At 43.6% G+C, this 22,323-nt stretch overlaps 1 protein-coding gene across 4 annotated transcripts in view; it reads right to left on the bottom strand.

The window, feature by feature from the left end:
• The window catches only part of PCSK5 (proprotein convertase subtilisin/kexin type 5), a 461,872-nt gene that overhangs the window by 41,066 nt on the left and 398,483 nt on the right, over nt 1-22,323 (bottom strand). For 3 of the 4 annotated variants that reach the window (XM_047699471.1, XM_047699474.1, XM_047699473.1), the window contains exons 25-28: nt 10,807-10,849; nt 7,728-7,864; nt 6,707-6,907; nt 2,162-2,239 (exon numbers count right to left, since the gene is read on the bottom strand). In XM_047699471.1, the coding sequence (XP_047555427.1) occupies nt 2,162-2,239; nt 6,707-6,907; nt 7,728-7,864; nt 10,807-10,849 (459 nt within the window). The remainder of the gene's footprint in view (nt 1-2,161; nt 2,240-6,706; nt 6,908-7,727; nt 7,865-10,806; nt 10,850-22,323) is intronic. The other variant, XM_047699472.1, reaches the window with a different exon arrangement.

Below are 22,323 nucleotides of genomic sequence, written 5' to 3'. Positions count from 1 at the left end.
GACCTACAAGGAAACCAAACTCTTATAATAGATCGGTGGTTGCCAGGGGTCGGGGTGGGGTGGGGAATGGGTGAAAGGGGACCAAAAGGTACAAACTTCCAGTTGTAAGATGATTAAGTATGTGGTGTCTACAGCTAATACTGTTGTATATGGGGAAGTTGCTAAGAGGCTAGCTCTTAAAAGTTCTCACCACACACACACAAGGTAACTGGGGGTGGTGGATATGTTAACCTTATGGTGGTAATCATTTTGCAATATATACATATATCAAACTATCACATTATACTTGTTAAACATGACAATGTTACATGTCAATTGTATTTCAATGGAACTGAAAAAAACACAATGGCTGAGAGCAGTTCTTAAAAAATAATAGCAAATTAATATTTACCAGACACCTTGACAGTCTTTAATAGTATTATATGTCTAGGCCAGGAGTTGAGTTTTTTTTGACTCAGGGTTTGAAATTTTTTGTTTTATCTTTTTTTTTTTTTTAAGATTTTATTTATTTAGGGGCACCTGGGTGGCTCAGTGGGTTAAGCCGCTGCCTTCGGCTCGGGTCATGATCTCGGGGTCCTGGGATCGAGCCCCGCATCGGGCTCTCTGCTCGGTGAGGAGCCTGCTTCTTCCTCTCTCTCTGCCTGCCTCTCTGCCTGCTTGTGATCTCTCTCTGTCAAATAAATAAATAAAATCTTTAAAAAAAAAAAAAAAAAAAAAAAAAAGATTTTATTTATTTAAAGATTTTTGTTATTTATTTGACAGACAAAGATCACAAGGCAGAGAGGCAGGCAGGGGTGGCGGGGAAGCAGGCTCCCCGCTGAGCAGAGAGCCCGATGCGGGGCTCCATCCCAGGACCCTGGGATCATGACCTGAGCCAAAGGCAGAGGCTTTAACCCACTGAGCCACTCAGGCGCCCCAAAGATTTTATTTATTTGAGACAGGGAGAAAGCGCATGAGTGAGCGCACAAGAGTGGAGAGGAGGGGAGCCAGAAGTGGGGCTCTGTCCTAGGACCCTGGGATCATGACCTGAGCAGGAGGCAGCAAACATTTAACTGAGCCACACCCAGGCACCCCGATTTTATCATTTTTATACTAAAGTTTTTTTTATTTAGAAATGAGTTTTAATGAATTTTCTCACATTTTTGTAATATATCTACACGTATTTATAATTACGCATCTCACATTCTGGCAGCTTGAGATTTTACTGGGACACACTAGATATAAAAAAATCTGTAATGTCGGCACATGTCCACTAGAGGGTGCTCTGTACACACAGTTAACAGCAATTAAGTGTGGGCAAGGGATCATCCTTGCCAGGCACAGGTTTTTATCCTAAAAGATTAGTGACTTAATCACAAGTATTTGACTTTGATCATAGTTTTTCTTTTTTTTCCACTCCAGAAATTTGGACTGGACAAGACCTCAAAGGGGAAAAAAAAAACAAAACACCTTGACCAAGAAAATGTAGTGTCTGTCCTTTAGAAATGACTATAGCTAAACCATATAAAACAGGAGTTTTATTTAAAACAAACTTTAAAATAAGCAATACTCAACACAGTTAAAAAAAAAACCAAAAAACTGAAGAAAGGGAATATATCATAAAGCATCCCTTCATCCTTTCTATATAAACTGTACTTATTCACCTTGTTTAACCCATTTGTTTTGTTTCTGGTAATAATGTATTTGGGGGGCCCTGGCACATAAAGAACCCCTCATTCTTGTTTGTGACTCCACAGCATTCCATTGCATGGGTATATCAAACTTCATTTTTCTAACTGGTAACCGTTGGTGACTGCTTAGTATTTTTTTTTTCCCCCAATCTCTGCTATTTCAAATACTACAGCAGTGACCAGGGAGGCCAGAGGTGCTTTTCCAGGCTATTACAGATCTGCAAGGACAGAGGCTTTTCTTGATAGCCTCTCCAGATATAACCAGTCAGCACATCAGGAACGCCCTTAAATGTTCCAGAAAGCTTCACGGCTGAATTTCCTCCCGGTCTCTGGCCTCTGAGCACCAAGTTGCGGTTACCACCTTCCTTCTGTTTTTGTCTGAGGACTTCCACACCCCCATTTGCTCCTTATAGTTCAGCTTCTCAGGTTGGTTTCTAGGTCACAGAGGCTTTTGATTCGGTGTGATGGTCTTTTCCCTATTTCCCTGTTACCTCTTTTGATTTGAAACTTCCGCCGTTGCTTCTGTGGAAGGCTCCTCGCCGAAGATGGGCTTTCAGTGGGCCCGGGCTCTTTTTTATTTAAAAAAAAAAAAAAAAAAGGCGTTTCATTTTTTTAATGCAAGAAAGATAAAGAAGGTTACTGTTGCCTATCACCTTACCACCCAGAAATGTGGGGTAGACATCAGCACGTGGATTTCCCATCTTCATATTGAATGTGGGAGTAGAATCATGTATGTGTTTGTGTGTGAAATCATTTATGTCTTCTCTGTATATAGTACAGATCCTACATTTTGCATTTTTAAAAAGATTTTATTTATTTATTTGACAGAGAGCACAGAAGTAGGGGTGGGGAGCGGCTGGCAGAGGGAGAGGAAGAAGCATGCTCCCTGCTGAGCAGGGAGCCCCATGTGGGGCTCGATCCTAGGACCCTGGGATCACGACCTGAGCTGAAGGCAGATGCTTAACCGACTGAGCCACCAGGCACCCCTGAGTTTGATATTATAGATTTTATAGGCATATTCTCTTGTTCCTAAAAGTCTTTGTATACACTATTTTAAATGGGTGATGTATTTGGATGAAACATAATTCACTTAATTTTGGGGGGGGGGGTTTATAAATGGAGCTGCTATGGACACCTTTATACACAGGATATAAAGGACTTGGCTTGGCTCCTAGGCATCTCAGCTAGCACTCTTTGCTGCCTTCTTTTTGGGACTGTTCTTCCCCAGTCTAGCACCCCCTTCCCCCAAATACTCAAATTTGACATGGAAGGCTGTTTTGAAAGTGAACTAGTGTTTCCTGCGTTAAAACTGGGTCAGGTTAAAGGGCTGGGGAGTAGTTTAACTTTTATTGTGTCCTCTTCAGTCCTGGGAGCTTTATATGTGTTCTCCCATTTAATTCTCAGAATGACCTTGGCTGAAGTAGTTCCATGTTCTTATTTTATGGTTGAGGGAATTAAGATTCAGGCAGAATGAGTAACTTGCTCAAGGTCACACAGCTAGTAGAGAGCAGAGCCAGGATTTGAATCCTGGTATGCTTATCTCTAAAGCCTACATCCACTAGAGAGACTTTTTGTAATTAATTTGGATTTTAAAATAGTTTGGTTGAGGTCAAAGCAGTGGTGTACCGGTAAAATGGCTTTTTGGAACATAAGACAAAAAACTTGACTTATAGTGTTAGCTGATTTCCGTGGTAAATACTCCCATCACAGCCTATGGTTTAATGATCCCCTATCAAAATTCCTGGGTATTTGACAATCAAGGCTAGTGCAGATGTGTGGTTCCTTCAGGGATCCTGTGGGCCAAAGGTTTAGTCATTTCCTCATCCAGAGTCCCGGGTTTTCTTCACTGAGTTCTGATTGGATAATTAAATAAAAATGAGGTCCTCATTTCTAAGCAAGGCAACTGTATATATCTACAAAGTCCTTCTAAAAATCAGATTTTCGTGGCATCTTTAAAGCTCTCGAAGATTCAGTTACACACAGGCAATGTATCTCCCCACCGCTGAGATTTATTTTTTGCACATGGCTCAGTGTTTGTGAGGGACTCTGGGAGTCCAGGCTTCCTCAGGGCACAGGAATCCAGATCAAAAGACAGGCTGGTGAGAAATTGTTAGGATGTGGTCAAAGATAAAAAGTTAATTCCCCGCGTCTGCGCTTTGTAGATTAAACTACCCTCGGACTATGTCATTAGAGCCTGCTACAAACACGGTTTTCATCGATGATGGAAATAGGTGGGTAGGGGAAATGTGTGGGAGTTATTCCTAGGACTTTCCGGCACTACCGGGGGAAAACCACTTAAGAGAATCCAAATGATTTAACAGTCATAGAGTAAACCGTTTCCATTCCCCACAGTGGTTTCAGGAAGGCAGCTGAATGCCCCAACATTTTCACCCACGGTCACCCTGTGATGCCCGGGGCACTGTGGAAGCCATTAGTGGCCTGTTTCACATCGGGTCTGTGGCTGCCATGCGGGGATATTGGACTAGGAATCTCCAGAGGATATTACTGACTAGGACAGGGGATCTGGGAGATCCGTACTCTGGTGGGAGTGATTCTTTGCTGGCAGAGAGAGCAGAGTTGGGCGGCCATCTTTGGACATTACACAGCCTTGGCTGAAGGACCTGCCGGGCATGGTCCAACGTGTAGGGAACTCTCCATCCTCAGACTGGGGCAGGAGGTGGTCCCACCGTGTGCATAATTAACAAAGAATGATGGTCCTCTCATTCTGAGCAGCCACCTTATTAAGAGAGGGGTTCAGTGAAGTCCAGTTGGATTTTTATTTTAAGGCTATTTCCTCTCCACATGCTGGCACAGGCAATGGGGGCAGTCGTAGTCTTTGGAGGCAAAGAAGAGCTGATTGTTTCTGCTGGGGGTGGTGTGGGTGAACTGAAGTTTGTCCCGTTTTACCTTCCTTATGTGGATCCACGACCGAGTTGAAAAGCACAGTACCACCTTGCTGAGAGCACCTAGGCAGCTCTGTTCTTTTCAAATCCTTCTGTAAATTGTCTGGGCTCCCACAGAGTTGACTCAGGGAGAATGCAACCTGCTTAGCATCATCGTAAAGGGGTGGCTAATTAGCGACTGTTTTCTGGAAACTTCTGCCCACCTATTATACCCCCAATCTTGTTTTGTTTGTTTGTTTTGCTTCTTGTTTTTAAGAGCTAGAAGTCAGGGTACAGTTGTAGGCATTGGCTCTAATACTCGAGTCTAGGACTTTATGGAATGCATTTCTCACTTACTATCTACCTCAGTCTAAACTCTGCCTGGGAAGCTGAGCTCCAGCTGTACCTTGCTTCGTGAAGAATGAGTCCTTCCTCCCTGTGAGGAGTCTGCATGTCTGATTTCCTAGATCATAGAAAAGTGCGGCCGTGCCATTGACTTTATTGCTTTTGTCCAGCCATGAGAAGCATTCGCATCTGCTTCCTGAATCCCTTATTAGTGCTGAATCCCCAAATGGACTAATTCCGTCCCTTCTTCAAAAACACTATATTTTGATAGTAGAAAATGCAGAGGGTTGGGTGTGGTGCTCTGACAGAGGGGAACAATCAAGGTCTGATTTCTGCTTGCAGAGCGCGTAGTCCAGTTGAAAGGGACGTGTAATCATTTGGGGAATCAAATCTGCTTTGACTCTTGGCTCCCTGGCCCTTTTCATCATCTGGATGCCAGATAAAATACAGATGTTCTGAGCTAGGAACACAGCACCAGACGATTTTCCTCTTGGCTTGCACTGCCTCTTAAATGCCTGAATGCCAGACAAACCCGTTTTCAGCCTTTGGGTCCAGCTATAATTCACGGAAGATATCCCAGTCTGGAGTGAATGATTTTCTTCCCAGCTATGTCTCTGAAATTGGCCCATGTTCTCCGTGTCCTTTGGCTGCTGGGTTTGTGATGGTCCCTGAGCTGCTTTTCCTTTAAGTCTCATATGCGCCACGGTCATGGTGGATGGTCGCCATGGATGTCCCTCCGTGGACCCAGTGAGAGCCTCTCTCCTGCCCGGGATCTTTCCCTCTCCCTGGCCCTTCGAAGTCGTATCCTGAGCGGACCTCCACTGTTGCTGCACTGAAATGACCTTTTTAATAAATCCTTGCCTCGAAATCAAACAGAGAACATCTCTTGTTTTCGTGAGCATCTCTTCATAGAATGTGAGTCAGATTTTTCCAGTCGGAAGAGGGTTTTGTGTTTTAACCCCCAGAGACACAGAGAGGTCATTGGAGCTTGTAACTACCTTGCAAGGAAGCCTGTGACTTTGGCTCCAGTGCGAGGAAGTCCATACGGAGGACGTGGGTCGGGATGAGCAGACGCAAGCCTTTACTGTTAGATGGCAAGCTCCCACACCCTCCCTCCCGTCCCCATCAAAATCCCCACTTTCCCCATCCGCAGCCAGAGGGGGACTTTTATTTTATTTTACTTGAGAGGCAGCATGAGCCCCTGGGGGAGGGGGAGGAAAAATCTCAAGCAGATTCCCCACTTAGCAGGGACCCGGACTCCAGGCTCCATCTCCCAACGTGGAGATCATGACCTGAGCGGAAAACGAGAGTCCATTGCTTAACTGAGAGAGCCGCCCAGGTGCCCCTGGAGGGGGACTTTTAAAAGGCAAGCTTGAATGATGCTAAGTTCTAATCAGCAGCTGGAAAGATGGGCTGTCTCAGCTTAAGTTCTAATTCTTAAGGGTCGTTCTTCCGTGTGTGACTGAAAAAGCCCACCTTTGCCAGTCTTTCTCCTTTGCCTTAGGTAGAAGCTATTCTGGATCTTTGAGATAGTGGTCTTTGGGCCATTCTCCTCCATGACTCTGTTTACCCGCTCCGAGCTCTCCCCCACCAAACAGGCCACACCAACCATTAAGTTGCACTTCGGGTTTCCCTCCAGGTCAGACACCCACCAACCACAGCCTCCTCCCCTCTCCGACTCCAAGCTTTGGTTCACAGTCGTGCCTTCATCTCATTCAGGATATCCCAAAGGCAAGGGTTAAAGAGGGAGGGACGGAGACAGGCAGAGAAGGTGGCTGGACACCTGCTCTCTCTCTCTCCCGTACATACCATTCCAGAATCTCCCTTCCACCTGGATCTGGGCCGGCCCCACGCACGTCCCCTGCCGCAGCTGCTGTCCTTCCCAGCAGCTGCTGCACTGCTGGTGTCCAAAGCCGGTGCAGGTCTCACAGGCCGGGTGGCAGCGCTCACATCGTCCCAGCTCTGGGTCGCCGTAGAAGCCAGGGCCACATCTCCTGACGCAAGAGCGGTCTGCGGGAGGACACAGAGAGGGAGCATGGGGGTGGGCCCCTGGCGGGCTCGGCTGGGCGCCCTGTGCAAGGCTGGGTTCTAAACAGGCCGAGGGGAAACTCAGGAACATTCTTTGTTTGCATTTGTTTTTAAAGAAACCAAACTGGCCTCCGTTTATTTTAACCAAGAAATGTGTCTCCAATCCAACACGTCAGTCTGCTTTTAACCAAGCATTTAAGTTTGCTCCAGGGGTGAAGGAGTGAAGGGCATCGAGTAAAGAACTTTGGATTCTCAGGGCTTGGAGAAGCACGAATCAAACAAATCTCCATAGAGAACCACGGAGGTCAGTGGGGGCTGATCCGGCAAAGATTCGGGAGCCTCTGGCCAGTAGTCCTTCCCCTGGAAGACCCCTAGGATGGTTCTTTCATAACCCACAGACCCAAACTGAAGACAAAGGATCTTGTAGATCTTTAATAGTGCTTAGGGATATATAGTGTGGATTAAGTCCCCAGGAAAGAGTCATGGTTGTGAATATTCTAGGTGATTTGTTCTAAGGCATTTACCTTCAACGTACCTCCCCCCCCCCCCCCCCGCCCCCGTCCCTCTTGCATCCATCAGCTTGGCGATGTCGGACATTAATGAGCGACAGGCACTCTACTTCAGTAATAGAAGCAGAAGGAAGTATTGCCGGCTAATGTTCATTTTCAAACCAAATTAAAATCCATCCTTGGACAAGAGGCACAGGAAGAGTGTGAAACCAGTCAAGTGCGTGCTCTCATTTCTGGGTGGGGCTCGGGAGCCTTGTTCTTCCTTTGTACCACCCTGCGCCTCTCAGGCTTACCCAGGAGAAAGAAGCCCTCTTCACACCAGTAGCACTGGCGCTGGTCACAGTTGCCGCAGTTGGTCTCACACGCTTTGCATTCGGATTCTTCTCTGTAGGTCTTCTCAGGACAGGTCTTGTAGCAGTGCTGTTCAGACCTAGGGGGTAGGAGAGGAGGCAGAGTTTCCTCCATGAGGTACATTGACGTTGTTTCTCTTTACCACCAGAATTTAATATCCTGACATCTGTCTACACGTCATTTTTAACAGGTATAGATATTTGGGTGTCAAGGACAAAAGCTTGGTCTTTGTGTGCTCACCAAACATGTCATTGGCCGCTTCCCTCTGGACCCCGAGGACCCAACATCAGGGCAGCTGTCAAGAGCTGGGGAGTAGGAAAGGGGTCCCAGTGTTTATTTATGGAGTACTGATGGTGCATGAAGTCCTCATTTCAACCTCCATGCGATTCCCAGATGGTAGCTATTATGTCTTTAATTTCTAGATAGGGGAACTGAGTCTCGAGGTAACAGGCTCAGAGTCCCATACATAGTCAAAGTCAGGCCTGGGATTTGAACATCTGTTCGTTCTGTCACATGGCAATGGGAAGGGGAGGTGACGTGGAGACCTCCCACCTCTGACTTGTAGAGCTGAATTGGAGAACTTTGGGAGTGTCTGTTAATCTGTGTTTCATTTACCCTAGTGCTCTGTGTCTCTTGTTACCCAGGGAGTGATTCAGAGCTCACAAAGTACCTGGCTTCATCCTGGATTTTCTCACTCCCATTTAAGGACATGGTCTCCACATGGATGTTTGGAAACAGCTCAGTGTTGAGTTCAAGTAACTTACCAAAATGTCTACTAGATTTTTTTTAATTATTTTTTTTAAAAAGCTAGATTTTTAATATTAAGAATGAAGTGGCTTAGGTTTTATGTATTTATATTTTTAAGGATATTGTCCCTTCTCATTCTACAGTAGAATTTTGTATCTCATTTTTTTAAACTTATTTTTTTAATTTTAATTTTTATTTACATATTTATTTTTGAGAGAGACAGAGCATGCACACAAGTGGGGAAGGAGCAGAGTGAGAAGAAACCCCCCTCAACCCCCCTGTCCCACCCGCCTCAGCTGAGCAGGGAGCCCAATGTGACACTCTTGATCTTAGGACCCTAGGGATCATGACCTGAGCCGAAGCAGACGCTTAGCCCACTGAGCCAGTCAGCCACCCCAAATGTTGTATTCCAGACTCCACTGAATTAGGGGTCCATTTGAAGGGGCTGACCTTTGCCCTTTGGTGAATTTCATAGCATCAAGGAAGTATCCAAGGAAAGCTTTGTATTTCTTCATTAGCACCTTCTATGATACAATGTTTTATTCACTATCTTCAAAGTTACAAAACATTCTATAGGGTTATACTTGTGTGTTTCTGGAAACAAACATGGTGTCCTTTACCCCCAAGGGGTACTGGGCTTGTTCCTTCCCTGTATTTGTTTCTCCAAGGGTTTTATGGGACCTTCAGTGGCCAGCGGTGCGCAGGCGTGGCTCATCGGGCTGGCTACAAGGTGGAACAGGGCCGGGACAGGGGAAGCAGTTGCAGGTGGAGGGCTGTGCTGTCCTGTCTGCTTGAGGAAGGATGCAATTACACCAGAGGGACGCAGAGAATGAGGACCTAACAGGAGAATTCCTCACCTATGTCTTATTTTTTCCGCCTCACCCACTTCTGCATGGTGGTTATTTGAGTCTAAATTCTCCTTCCTCGGTTCTTTGAGGAACATTCTGTGCCCCCGACCATATGTCCTCACCAAAGAGTGTTTGCATGTCTGCTGTTCATCTCTGCCCAGGGTGGTCTGTGGTGGGCTTTGTGGTGGGTAAAGGCCAGCTATGAACATGCTGACAGATGGCTTTCTGCTCCTTTACTCGTCTGCTCTACCCTGCAGCAATCGTGTCTGGGGCCTCTTCTCTGTCCCTCCTCCCCTGTTCATGGAGCAGTAATTTAAATCAGTGGGTCAGAAATGCGGAGACACAGAGTTCATATAGAGAGCATCAGGCTACTCTACCAGAGTTGAATGAAAACTATAAGCTTAGGTAATGATAAGGCTAACTGACTCTTTGTGATAAGCTTCAGCTTCCTGGGCTCCCCTTTCCCTCCCAAGCCCCTGACCTCTGTCAGCATCTTTTCTACCCATGACCATCCCTCAGGGGTGCTAGAGGCGAAAGGCAGTGCGGTAACAGGAGGAACCAGTCCACTTAAGTTGAGGTGACCTGAACCTGGATGCCCTCCTCCCACCCCCGCGCCCCCGCTGGCTTGTGGTGTAACGTGAGGAAACCCACAGCCTCTCTGACCTTCAGTCTCTTCCTCTGGAGAGTAACATCAATCTCATGTCCCTGGCATGAGAGTTTGTGGAAAGGTGAAGAGAAGAACTGGGGGTGAGGCCATCACCCAGTTCTTAGTGTCACAGGGAAGAATTACATAGTTTATGTATAATCCGGGCCTTCTTTTTCTTCTACTCTACCTTCTTTGCTTTTCTTCCAAGATAGGAACCAGTGTGCCCTAGGAGGCCGACTAGGAAAGGAAGGGGAGGCGACATGGAGACCTCCCATCTTTGACTTGTAGTGTTGAATTGGAGAACTTTGGGAGTGTCTGTTAATCTGTGTTTCATTTACCCCAGTGCTCTGTGTCTCTCATTACCCAGGGGGTGATTCAGAGCTCACAAAGTACCTGGCTTCATCCTGGATTTTCTGACTCCCATTAAGGCCAAGGTCTCTACGCAGATGTTTGGAAATAGCTTGCTTGGGATCAGGTCTGTCATTAAGGTTTGTCCATGAACTGCAGGGTCTGAAAACTGGTAACCCATGGCGAGATTCCTAGACACCAGTGTCAGGTTGGGTGACTTCCAGGACCAAGAAAAAGAGGGCCTCCTTTGGAGGCAAGAAAACAGCTGGGCTCTTATTGCTAAATCCAAGAATTGTTCATTAATAGCCTGACAGGGCACAGTCGCTTCTGGCTGCCCGGCCTCTTTGCTTTAATCACTGGATTGAGGATTAAGTCAGTATTGCTTAAACTGCAGAAAAGTTAGTGCCATAAAAAAATAAATGCCAGACTTACATGTAATACCCCGTAGCGCATGATGTACAGGTTCCTGGATTATCTGGAAGAAAATTATAATAATGAGACATACTAATTACCAAGAGTTCATCATTTGGCAAAGGGGCTCTGGAAAATTTGTGGCTTGAGACAAATAATGTTTTGGAGGTCTTTCATGAAAGGGACCCTCCGGAAATGACATTTGCACAGATTATAACATTTTTTTAAAAAAGATTTTCTTTATTTATTTGACGGACAGAGATTACAAGTTGGCAGAGAGGCAGGCAGAGAGAGGGGGGGGGAGGCAGGCTCCCCGCTGAGCAGAGAGCCCGATGTGGGGCTCGATCCCAGGACCCTGAGATCATGACCTGAGCCGAAGGCAGAGGCTTTAACCCATGAGCCACCCAGGCACCTCCAGATTATACCATTTTTTAAAAAATTTTCAGCATAACAGTATTCATTATTTTTGCGCCACACCCAGTGCTCCATGCAATCCGTGCCCTCTCTAATACCCACCACCTGGTTTCCCCAACCTCCCACCCCCTGCTGCTTCAAACCCCTTAGATTGTTTTTCAGAGTCCATAGTCTCTCATGGTTCACCTCCCCTTCCAATTTCCCCCAACTCCCTTCTCCTCTCTAACTCCCCTTGTCCTCCATGTTATTTGTTATACCATTTTTAATTAATAGCATGATGTATGCTGTGATTTAGTTTTCTCAAAGCTAGTAGCCTAAGAGTCTCAGGAATGGTTGGTCCTGATTTTCAAGGAAGTAGAGTCCCAAGCTCCTTGGTCTTCAAACTGCGGATTGAGAAGCATCCACATTAAGCCCCTCCTGGCCTTTACCAAGGGAGAGGCACCAAGCGTGTCTACAAAGGCATATTTGGAAGGGGCAGCGGGCTCCTGACCTTGAATGGCAGGTTTTCCATGAGCTACCCCAAATGCTGGCCAGTGTGAAGGAGTGTCATCTGGGAGGCTCCTTTGAAATCTGGACAATTTTTTTCCCCCAATACAGAATCTGCTTTGTTTTAGGTACTTCACAAACCTCTTGAAGATACTGTCCTGTTCTCATTAAGTACAATGGTTCAATGTGTCCCTGTTGGCTCCGAGAAGGACTCTCTCCTACAGCTTGCAGGGGACTTAATGAGAGCGCAAGGGCTTTGTGAATCACTCAGTCAATTTCCTTTCCTCGTAACCCTCCCTGAAAGATGCCGGTTCCCAGATCCAGTTGTTAAGGGAATTCTATGATTCCTGCTGGCTGGCGATTCCGGTGACTCACAGAGCGACCTCCAGCAAGGTGTCTGTCCTACTCCAGTTCTGTTCTCGTCATTCTGAGAGGAGACAGACAAACAACCGCTCCTCTTGAGAATGTTCCTCTTGTACATGAGGATCGTATGTGACCTTTAACTTTATTTAAACGAAACAAAATTTTGTCCTTTGAACTTTGTGTATAGCCTTCCTTTCTCATCTACTCTAGGTTCTGTTTTGGTTTTCACAAAGTCTGCCCCCTTGCTCAGATCGTTAGCCAGATGTTCATCCTGGGCCCTCCGAGGGGTGTTGCCAGACAACACGATGGTGTATTACACATTATGTGGCTGATGCCTTACACCAAAAGTTATTGCGGGAAAATTTCTGTAAGAGGCTCCGCCATTTAATCAGACATTGACAGAACCTTCTGGAAATAGCCTCGTGGTGATGCAACGGACAGGGTACTGGCCTGGGAACTGGGCTCTCTGTTTCTAGTTTGGGGTTTTAACCCTGGCTTAACTGCCTTGTGAACTTGTGTGAATGTTGCTCTGACTCCTGGGTTCTCATTTCTGCAGGTGTAAAATGATGTGGTCGGAGAAGGTGGTTGCTAAGACTCTTCAAAAGGTAAAAATTCTGAAACCAAGTCTGGCAGGGGTTGGCAAGGTATGACCCACTCTTGGGCCAGATTCAGCCATGCCCTGCTGCAGGAGGCATTGAACAAGAGTCAAGACAGCCAAGGACAGAGCCAGACCCTTCGGCAGGAGGCCAGGATATGCTCACAGTAGGGAAATGGTTTTTGTGTCTGTTGTGTGGGGACACGGTTTGTTACAGGGCAACCAGACCGGAGCCGAACAGGGAAATGAACCATAAAGCAGGCTAGTTGCATGATAGAAGGAATCTGAAACTAGAGGTGCCTTGAGAAAGAAAAGCTCACGGGAATTCTTAGAACTTTTGCAGATGGGCCTTTATGTCTCCACGGGCCATTTTAAGGGGGTGTGCAAAGGCCCTGGAGAACACTAGGGGTTCCACTGGATAAGTTTATTTCCTGCTGTGCATCTGTGTTCGCATCTGTTTCCTTTTCCGTTCTGTTCCTAAATAAGCGGCTACTACTTAGCTCACGTTGGGCGGCTTACTTTTCCCTGCCTGCCTCTGATGAACGTATTTGACTCTGACAGTTTTGCTAATTTGGCAAGGGCTGGGGAAATTCTAATCCTGTTCTCTAACATTCTGGCCATCCCTCCCATCTAGGAATTTAATGAGTTTGCTCTCTGCTCCCTTAAGCAGGTCAGTGATGAAAATGTTAAACAGAAGCAAGCCTCGGAAACGTGCATACCAATGTAGTCTTGAGTCCGGGGACCTTTCCAGCCCAGATGCACAGCGAATTTGGTACCTTTACAGTAGTTTGCATAAATGAATAATGCATAGAACAGGAAATATGTCTTAGAGCAGCTTATGAATGCCCATTAGTCTTTCTCATTATTACCGGTTATTCTGAAGAATAAGAATTATTTTTAAAAAATTTTCCACCCCAGAAGGTCCACAAGTCAGACATAAGATAAATGGATTTAGCTTGACCACTGAGATTTTGGGATTAAGGAAAGGTAATGATCGCAAACCTAGAAGTTGACTCTAAGTCAAGTTGGCATTTGGATGGTAAGGAGGGTTGGCTTAAGGAGAAAGGTGAATTTTCCGGGCTCTTCCAGTGTGTGTGTGTGTGTGTGTGAGAGAGAGAGAGAGTGTGTGTGTGTGTGTGTGTGTGTGTATTCGGGGGTTCGGGGTAGAAGAGTCCAAACAAGCTAGAATTGTAGAATTCTGTCTCAGAAGGTGGTGTTCCAAGTGGGGTCTTTAAATGGATCTGCTTACTTGGTGTTGTTAAACTTTAGAGCTGAGAGAACATAGTTCGAGAGGACATGGGGCAAGTTCAGTCAGAATTCAGAGACAGCCTCACACATTTGGAAAAAAAAAAAAAAAAAGCCTTCAGAAACAGTTACTGGTTTCCGGCAGCGGCTCACATCCCCCCAAGGAGAATGTGTGTGAAGATGCCTCGTCAAGATGGCAGGACAGCCTGCCTTTCTTCAGGAAATCCATGTCTATCGTCTCCTTTCTGTGGGGTGGGGTGGGCGGGACCACGGTGTCCCCTCTGTCTTTGTGATCCTCTGTTTCACTTTTCCATGGTTTCCTTAGTTTTATCAGAGTTGGGGCTCATGAGAAACTCACTCTTGTCATGGAGGTGTTGATGGCTGCTCTCAACTCCACCATCAGTGGACACCTGACATTCTGCGCCATGTTATTCTGTTCTTAGTAATTCCTATAGCCTTCACCATTGCATGCAGATGGATCAGGGCCACATTAGGGGTAACTTCCAAATGTAACTTCCAAAATGCACCAGAAAAGACAGATTTTTAAGCTTGAAATGGAACCAAATTTTCAAAATGCGTAGAGAAAAAGAATTTGTTGTTTATGGTTAACATAAACTTGGAGTCACACAATTAAAGATACAGATAAGCTAAAATGACTCTAATTTGCTTTTTCTACAGTCTTACTGTATGTTTATTTTTCATCTGAAGGAGACAAAAGACTTGGTTTTTTAAAGAATAATACTTTATCATATAATAATCTAGATCGGCCAGAATTAGCCAGGGATCAGGTATATTGTTAAAGCAGAATGGCCTCTTTGCAAGACCATGCGGGAAAAGTTAATGTCAGAGTGGTATGTCTTTCAAGATTCATTTTTAGGTTTCTAGAACTTTCTTCCATACCCCAGGCCTCCCTCTACCACTGCCTGTTGAAACTGATCTGTTCTATGGTCCTTTACTGCACAGACTTACTAGTTACCGCCTAGGGCGCTAGACTAACGGGCAGGTTAAACTTACGCTCTTGGGAGGCTCCTGGGTTCTCCCCTACCTCAGTCCCTCCTTGGCGCTGACTCATTAGGCTCTTTTTGCTTTGACCTCTTAGGCCACATCCATTAAGTGTTCCATAAAGCAGCACCTGCTTTATTGTAATTCATCATGCCCTGGATTCTGGCTTTTCCCACGACTTCAACCTTTTGGCTCATTTACCTTCCCAGTTCCAATCACCTATATTTTAGGCTCAACCAGATTTGGGGCTATGTATGCTTTCCCAGTGCTTCCCAACTTAGGCAGAGTATTGCCCCTTCTTTATAGGTTTCTAGCCCCAAATATTCTATAAGCTCCCTAATTACAGAATCTAAAGTAGCAATGTCCATACTGTTACGATTCATCACCCCATGGGTTTGAAAATTTAGTACGTGCCTGCAATGCATGTATGTGTGTGTGTGAATTATTTATGTGTGCTAGTGCATGAAAGTTTTACATTTTAAAAATATGTAGTAGAAAGATAAGTAGAAAATTTGATAATAAAATGATTGCAAATACAAGTTCTATCTTTTTCTCCAGGCCAGAGGGTTGTCTTGCATACTTCTGTTGGGAGACAAGTAACTTAGGCCATACCAAACACAATGCCAGCTCTGAGGCTATAAATTCATATACTAACTTTCCAGAAATATGTTTTACATTTGATCGCTTAAAGTGGTAACTGGAAGGACTGGTTCTCTGATGGGCTCACACATCTGCATGTATATAAGGACTTCCTGTGCTTAGCTTCCAGCCCTTCTATATTTATAGACAAACTTTATGATTCCAACTAACTTGTTCACTTGGTATTTTGGGGGGTGGGCAACTAAGTTAAAATATAGATAGTAATGAACGCATTTGAATGATATGACTTGATTCCATTTTCCTCATGCTTCCATGACCCTCTATAGCTCTAGTATGTTGGTGTATTCCCCCAGAGAAAACTTTCTGGATTGAAATAACCAGTGATTATGTCGCTATGAAAGACAACGTGAAAGTTCATCTGGTATGAATATGGTACATTCATATGCTGGAATTTTGTTTCTCAAGAATATTTAATGACATGGAAACATTTTCATGCCAGGCTATGTGAATAGGGAAGGTAATCCATATCTACATATGGATATATTATGTATGCATATCGATCTGTGTGTACAGAGAGGACTATCAAAAATCAGAAGAAAAAGCTAGCATGTTATAGTAGTTATTTCTGATTTTATTTATGTGTATATATACATATTTCCATATTAATAAATGTGTGCTATGGACTTAGTTAGAAAAAAAAATTCTATTAAGGAAAGAATGTGCGCACTCAGGTTATGAGCTCCAAGCATCATTTGTGTCACACATCTGGAAATGGGCTTCTCCACAGACCCCTCTTCCCAAAGACCTGGTCTTTTGGTCACACTCTTCATTTCCTCTTGCTTTGCTGCATGCTTCTGTTTTCTCATCTTTCCATTTTGTTTCTCAGCAATTCCTAATGCTCCATCACCAGGGCAAGACAGATCTTCCACGGGGCTCGGTTAAAACCATGGCAGATGTTTACACAAACTCCTTTTTAAAAATTTACTTTTAATTTGAAATATTTTTCTGATAGGATTCCGTAAAGGAGGCAGATCACTAGGAAATGAGCTTATTCTTGGCTCTGCCCCAAGACTTGCCAACTGGGTGAGGTACTGTCATTGGGCCAAGCGTTCTTAAGCAATTCTCTTTATGGGCATCCATGGCCTTGTTGGCGTGTCAGCAGAGTGTCCATCCCCTACTGAGATGTACTACTGTTCCCTTGAGGGGAGAGACAATATTATAAGCAGCCAATACTTAAATTGTTTTGGGAGTTAATTAAGCACGTTGTCAATAATGCATATTTCCCAGAGTAAATATGTACTAGTTATTGCATGATGCCATACAAATCTGTAAGAGAGACACTGACAGTCTTCATTCCACACAAAAATAATGACTGGTGAGAGATTTATAGGCCCACAGAGTGCAACTAATTATAGGCCCCAAAGAGCACTAAAAAGTATGTAATTCAGATAGGCCTTGTACTCAGAACTGCTTCAAGTAATTAACACTCACATATAGAACAGACCCTTTGACCAGCTTTGCCAAAACAGAAGATTTTTCTGGAAGGTTCAATGGTGCTAGGATACAAAGTATCCTGTTGATGATTTTCAATCATTTTGTCCTCCCTGGTGTCCAAGGACAATGAATAAATATTTGAATTGGCAATAATGTAAATAGTACAGCTGACAATGGGGCACAACCCCCTGGAGGGACACAGTAGTAGAGAGACCAGAATAAATAATCTAAATCATTGTCTACAAATGTTGGCTAAAAAGAGGGCTTGGTTCTCTATTGGACTCTAGTCTTTACCAAGTCCTCTGGTTCCAACAATGGAATATCCTAATAGGAAAGCTGTTTCTGGATTCCCATTATTTTCTCAACCAACTAACAGGTGGAGGTGACAGCTGAATTACACAACTGAGTGTCTATGAGGATTGCTTACTACAGCTGTTTGTTCACTCATTCCTTCATTCTGGAGCTTACATTTTGGAGGGAAAATAGACAAAAGAAGGAAAATTAGATAATTATCATAATGAAAATAAGGTGCAAATCTTCAATAAATACATGAAACAGCTACTAAAATGCAAGCTCCATGAGGACAAGTCGTTTCATTTTGTTTTCCTGTACCTTGGTACCATGAGTATTTGCCTCGCACATAGCAGAAGCTCCAAAAATACACATGAATGAAGAAGAAAAACATATAAATAAGTACAGAAAATCAGATAAAGCCTTAGAGAGTGATGAGAATGGCGATAAGAGGTCTTGATTTAGATAGGCTTGTTGGAGAGAGGGCCTTTAGGAATTGACCTTTGAGTGGAGATGGGAATGGTAACAAGGAGATAGCCATATGGGTTCTGAGGGCAGTGTTTCAGGCAGAGGCTAAGAAAGCTTCGTCTGTTCAAGGAACACGGAAAATGTCAGTGGGGCTACAGTGGATAAAGAGAGGGAGAGAGTCAGGAGATAAGGCTAAAGTCATAAGCAGGGTGAGATCAAATATCATCTTATAGGCCAGGCTTAAGAGGTTTGCATTCAACCTAAAAGTAATGAGGAACATTATAAAAAATATCCAATGTGATCTGAATGTCTTAAAATGATCACTGTGGGTGCTGCATGGAAAATGACTTCTTTAACTCTGGAAATGGTTATATCCATTAAATCTTGCAAAACTCAGATTCCATGTAACACATTTGAGAAACACTCTTTTAAGGAATATACTGCAGGAGAAATGGTTAGGCATAAACTCAGACGATGGCTGCAGTAATGAAGATAAATCAGATTTGAGAGCAACTAAAAAGATAAAAATTGAGAAGATCAGATGATATGATGTGGGAGGTGAGGAAGTGGGATGGCTCCCTGGCTCTGGCTTGAGTACTTGGGTGGATGGAAAGGAGGAACAGTCAACAGGCGGATGGGTGTAGGAGCAATGAACAGATACTTAGCTGATCCTGTAGGAAGGTCCATACGCTGCTTTGGTGATTATGAGGAATATATACAGACAAGAAAGGCAATCCCCACCCTCAAGGAATTTGATGAGGAGACAGTAATTAGCAAAGCTAATTAGAGAAGAAACCACAGTGTGGCAAAATACAGAATAGATAAACCTCTAATCTAGTATACCATAGAAATATTTGCTTGGGGCCTGAAAGAAACCAAGTTATGATTCTCTTTCTCTCTTACCACTTAATTAGCCTTTATCTCTCTTTTTGAATAGAAAAATTCAGAGCATTTTTATTATAGTTAAGGTTGCCAGATAAAATATAAGACGGAAATGGGAACCAAAGGACTACAGTTTCTGTGTAAGGATGAATGAAAAATAAAATTGTCGGGAGAAGGGGACAGCAAAAAACATCATCCCAGTCTTAGCCTTGGCATTGAGTAGATTAAAAACTAACAACAGAACTTCTCTAAGAATCTATAACTATAACCTGGATCTCACCTGGGCTATCTGAATTCATGTTATCTGTGTGTTTGGGAACATCTCAAAAGGTAAATTCAATTTAAAGTAGTCCTAAGTAGATAGCATCCCAAGGCAATTGGTGGAAGCAAATGCAAATCCTCCCTAGAGAAATGTAATCTCAACTCTGATCACAAAGTATTTTCACAGGTAAATTTTAAAGGAAATTGGTCACAGTTTAAAATCAAGGAAATTAGGCACTCTGAGAGAAAGTTGGCAGAAATAACAGACATCAGAATCAGACCCACAGAGACCACTAATCTTGAAATGATCTGACACAGATTATAAAAATAACAAATGTTTAATATTTTTAAAAGATTTTATTTATTTGAGATAGTGAAAGAGAAAACATGAGGGGGGGGGCAGAGAGAGAGGGAGAAGCAGGTTCCCCATTGAGAAGGGAGCCTGACATGGGGCTTGATCCCAGGACCCTGTGATCATGACCTGAGCTGCAGGCAGATGCTTAACCAACTGAGCCATCCAGGCACCCCCAAAGTTTTAATATTTTTAAAGAAACAGAAGAACATCTTGAAAACAGAAAAGTAACCAGTTTGGAAAAGAAGCAAATATAACCTTTATAAGTGGAAGACATAAAACTTCAAAATTAAAACTGAATGGACATATTAAACAATTGATTAGGCACAGCAGAAAGAGAATTGGTGGTCTCAAAGATAGATAGAAGAAAAGATAGAAAATTCAGATAGACAAAAAGGTAGAAAACAGGAAAGAGCAGTAAGAGACAAGGAAGTTAGGATGGGAAGAATTAACATATGTCAAAGTTCCAAAAAGAAATAATAGAATAGGGAAGAGGTGTATTTAAAAAAAAGAAAGAAAGAAAGAAAAAAGGAATGCCTGAGAATTTTCCAGAATTATTAAAAGATACCAATCATTGGTCCTAATGTATTATTACATTAATACATTATTAATAATGTATTATGTATTAATAATGTAATAATGTATTATTACATTAATACATTGGTCCATATGTATTATTAAACATACCTTAAACATATATAAGCATAAACATATATATTATTATTTTTTAATCTACAAGAAGATTCATCATAGTGAAATAGCAGAATAACCAAAAAAACAGACAACTCTTAGGCTGTGGAGAAGGATAAAGAGACATAGTCATAGTATGTAAGAAGGAAAATACTGTGAGAAGAGGACTTGGAAATTTGTTGTATCAAGCAACATCAGTCATTTCAAAAGGACTAAAACAGTGACAGAAAGTTCTTCAGAATTCTAAGGAAGGACCTGAAATAATAAAATATAAGAGCCAGAAGGAAACTTAGACTTAGGCTTAGCTTAGATGTCATAAGAATATGAAGCATTTTTAAAAAGATTTTATTTATTTGAGAGAGAGAGTGAGGGAGAGCACGAGTGTTGGGGAAAGGGCAGAGGGAGAAGGAGAGACAGACTCCCCACTAAACAGGAAGCCCAATGTGGGGCTCAATCTCAGGGATCATGACCTGAGCCTGGGAGAACATGACCTGGGCTGAAGGGAGACGCTTAACCGACTGAGCCACCCAGTCACCCATATTTGTTTCTTTTGAGTCCTGTAGTTCTTCTGGAAGAATCCATGTTTTCTTGTTTTGCTTTGTTTGAGCTTCTGGTAAACTTTGTGTTGTTGCTGCAGCTCTGGTCGTGTTGGGGTATGGTAAATGGTGAGTGATCTGCCATGGTCAGGAAATATATCTTATCAGCATCTCACCAGCCCTACTCCTATGTGTTATGCCCTCACGCTATGGTTTCTTTCACAAATATATTTTGAGTCCTAGTATTTGCTAGGGCTAAAGTGATGACTAATTCCCATTACAATAGGGAGCTCAGTGTGTACGGAGGAATGCAGCAAGGCATTCCTAACGGGATTGGGAACGATTGACTAAGGAGAAATACGGTGATACCTAAACCAGGATTTTATTGGGAGCAGAGTGCAGTTGCAGAATGGTTCCTTAAGGAAGTGAAGGTTTAGTGAACTTGAAAAATGAGTTTGAGGGAGAGAGAGTAAATTCTTTCCATCTGGGAAGACCTGAAAGCAGAGAGAACTAAATCTCTGGGGATGATTCCTCTAGTAAAAGGGCTCATGAGATACCCCCTTGAAGAAACTCAGAGGGGGGGACAAGATCTTGTCAGAATACAGCATGGTTACCCTGACCTTAAAAACACACAGGAATTTAAATAAAAGAATAGGAAAGATACAAAGTGGGTTGCCAAGGGTTTAGGGTAGCTAGAGTAATGAGGAAGCAAGAAGAAACAAGGAAGGGAAGACAGAAAAGAAAAGAAGCTGGGTTATGAAGAAACTTCTATGCCATGCTTGGGAGGACAGACTTTGCCCAGAGTCATGAGAAATCACTTAGATTTGTAGATGGTTGTAAATGATCAGGTTTAAATTTTAGAAAGAACGTTGTAATAGTGGCATAGAGAATGGATTTCAAGAGTGAAAGAGAAGAAAAAGACCAGAGGAGATCAGCGAGAAGATGATTGCATTATCCAGGTAAGCTATGTGGGTGGCCTCAAGTGTAGTAGTGGAGATGGGTTCAAGGGGACAGAAGGGGAAATATGTGAGAAGTGGAAATGACTTGGTGACTGTTGTGGGTTCAATTATGTCCCCCAAAACAATATGTTCAAGTCCTAACCTCTGGTAGCCGTGAATGTGACCTTACTTGGTAATAGGGTCTTTGCAGGTATAATGAAGTTAAGATGAGGTCACACTGGATTGGGGCGGGGGGGGCTAAATCCAATGACTGATGTCCATAGAAGAAGGTTGTATGAAGACAGACACATAGACACAGAAGGAAGATGTAATGAGACCATCAGGACAGAGATTGGAGTGATGCAGCCGCAAGCCAAAGAATGCCAGGGCTTGCTGGCAACCACCAGAAGCTAGGCAGAGGTGAGAAAGGATCCTCCCTCAGAGCCTCCAGAAACAATCAATCCTGCTGACTCCTTGAGTTTGGACTTCTGACCTCTGGAACACCAAGAAATAGATGTATGTTTATTGTTTTAAGCCACTTTGGGGTACTTTGTTACTGGAGCCTTGGGAAACTAATACAGTGATAGAACAAATATTTTACAAACAGCATTTCCCCCTGTGTTTCTGTTTGGATTCTTGAAATACTGGGAAAATAACTACCATTCCTTTCTCATTCACCTACTTCTGGATTCTGGAAATCAAGATGGCGGAGGAGTAGGAGACCTTAGTTTCGTCTGGTCCCAGGAACTCAGCTAGATAGCCAGCTCATTCACCTGCTTCTTTTTAATGGAAAGAGGAATGCTTTATCCTCCATGATTCATGAATTTGAGAGAAGGAACTTTCCGTGCCTGAGGGAGATGGCAAGTTTGTTGCAGGGCAGGGAGGACAGGGAGGGTTCGGAAGCTCCCAGTTCAGAGATTG

The sequence above is a fragment of the Lutra lutra genome, chromosome 13, assembly GCF_902655055.1.
Source record: "Lutra lutra chromosome 13, mLutLut1.2, whole genome shotgun sequence".
Lineage (NCBI taxonomy): Eukaryota > Metazoa > Chordata > Mammalia > Carnivora > Mustelidae > Lutra > Lutra lutra.
This window is presented reverse-complemented; position numbering and strand designations above follow the sequence as displayed.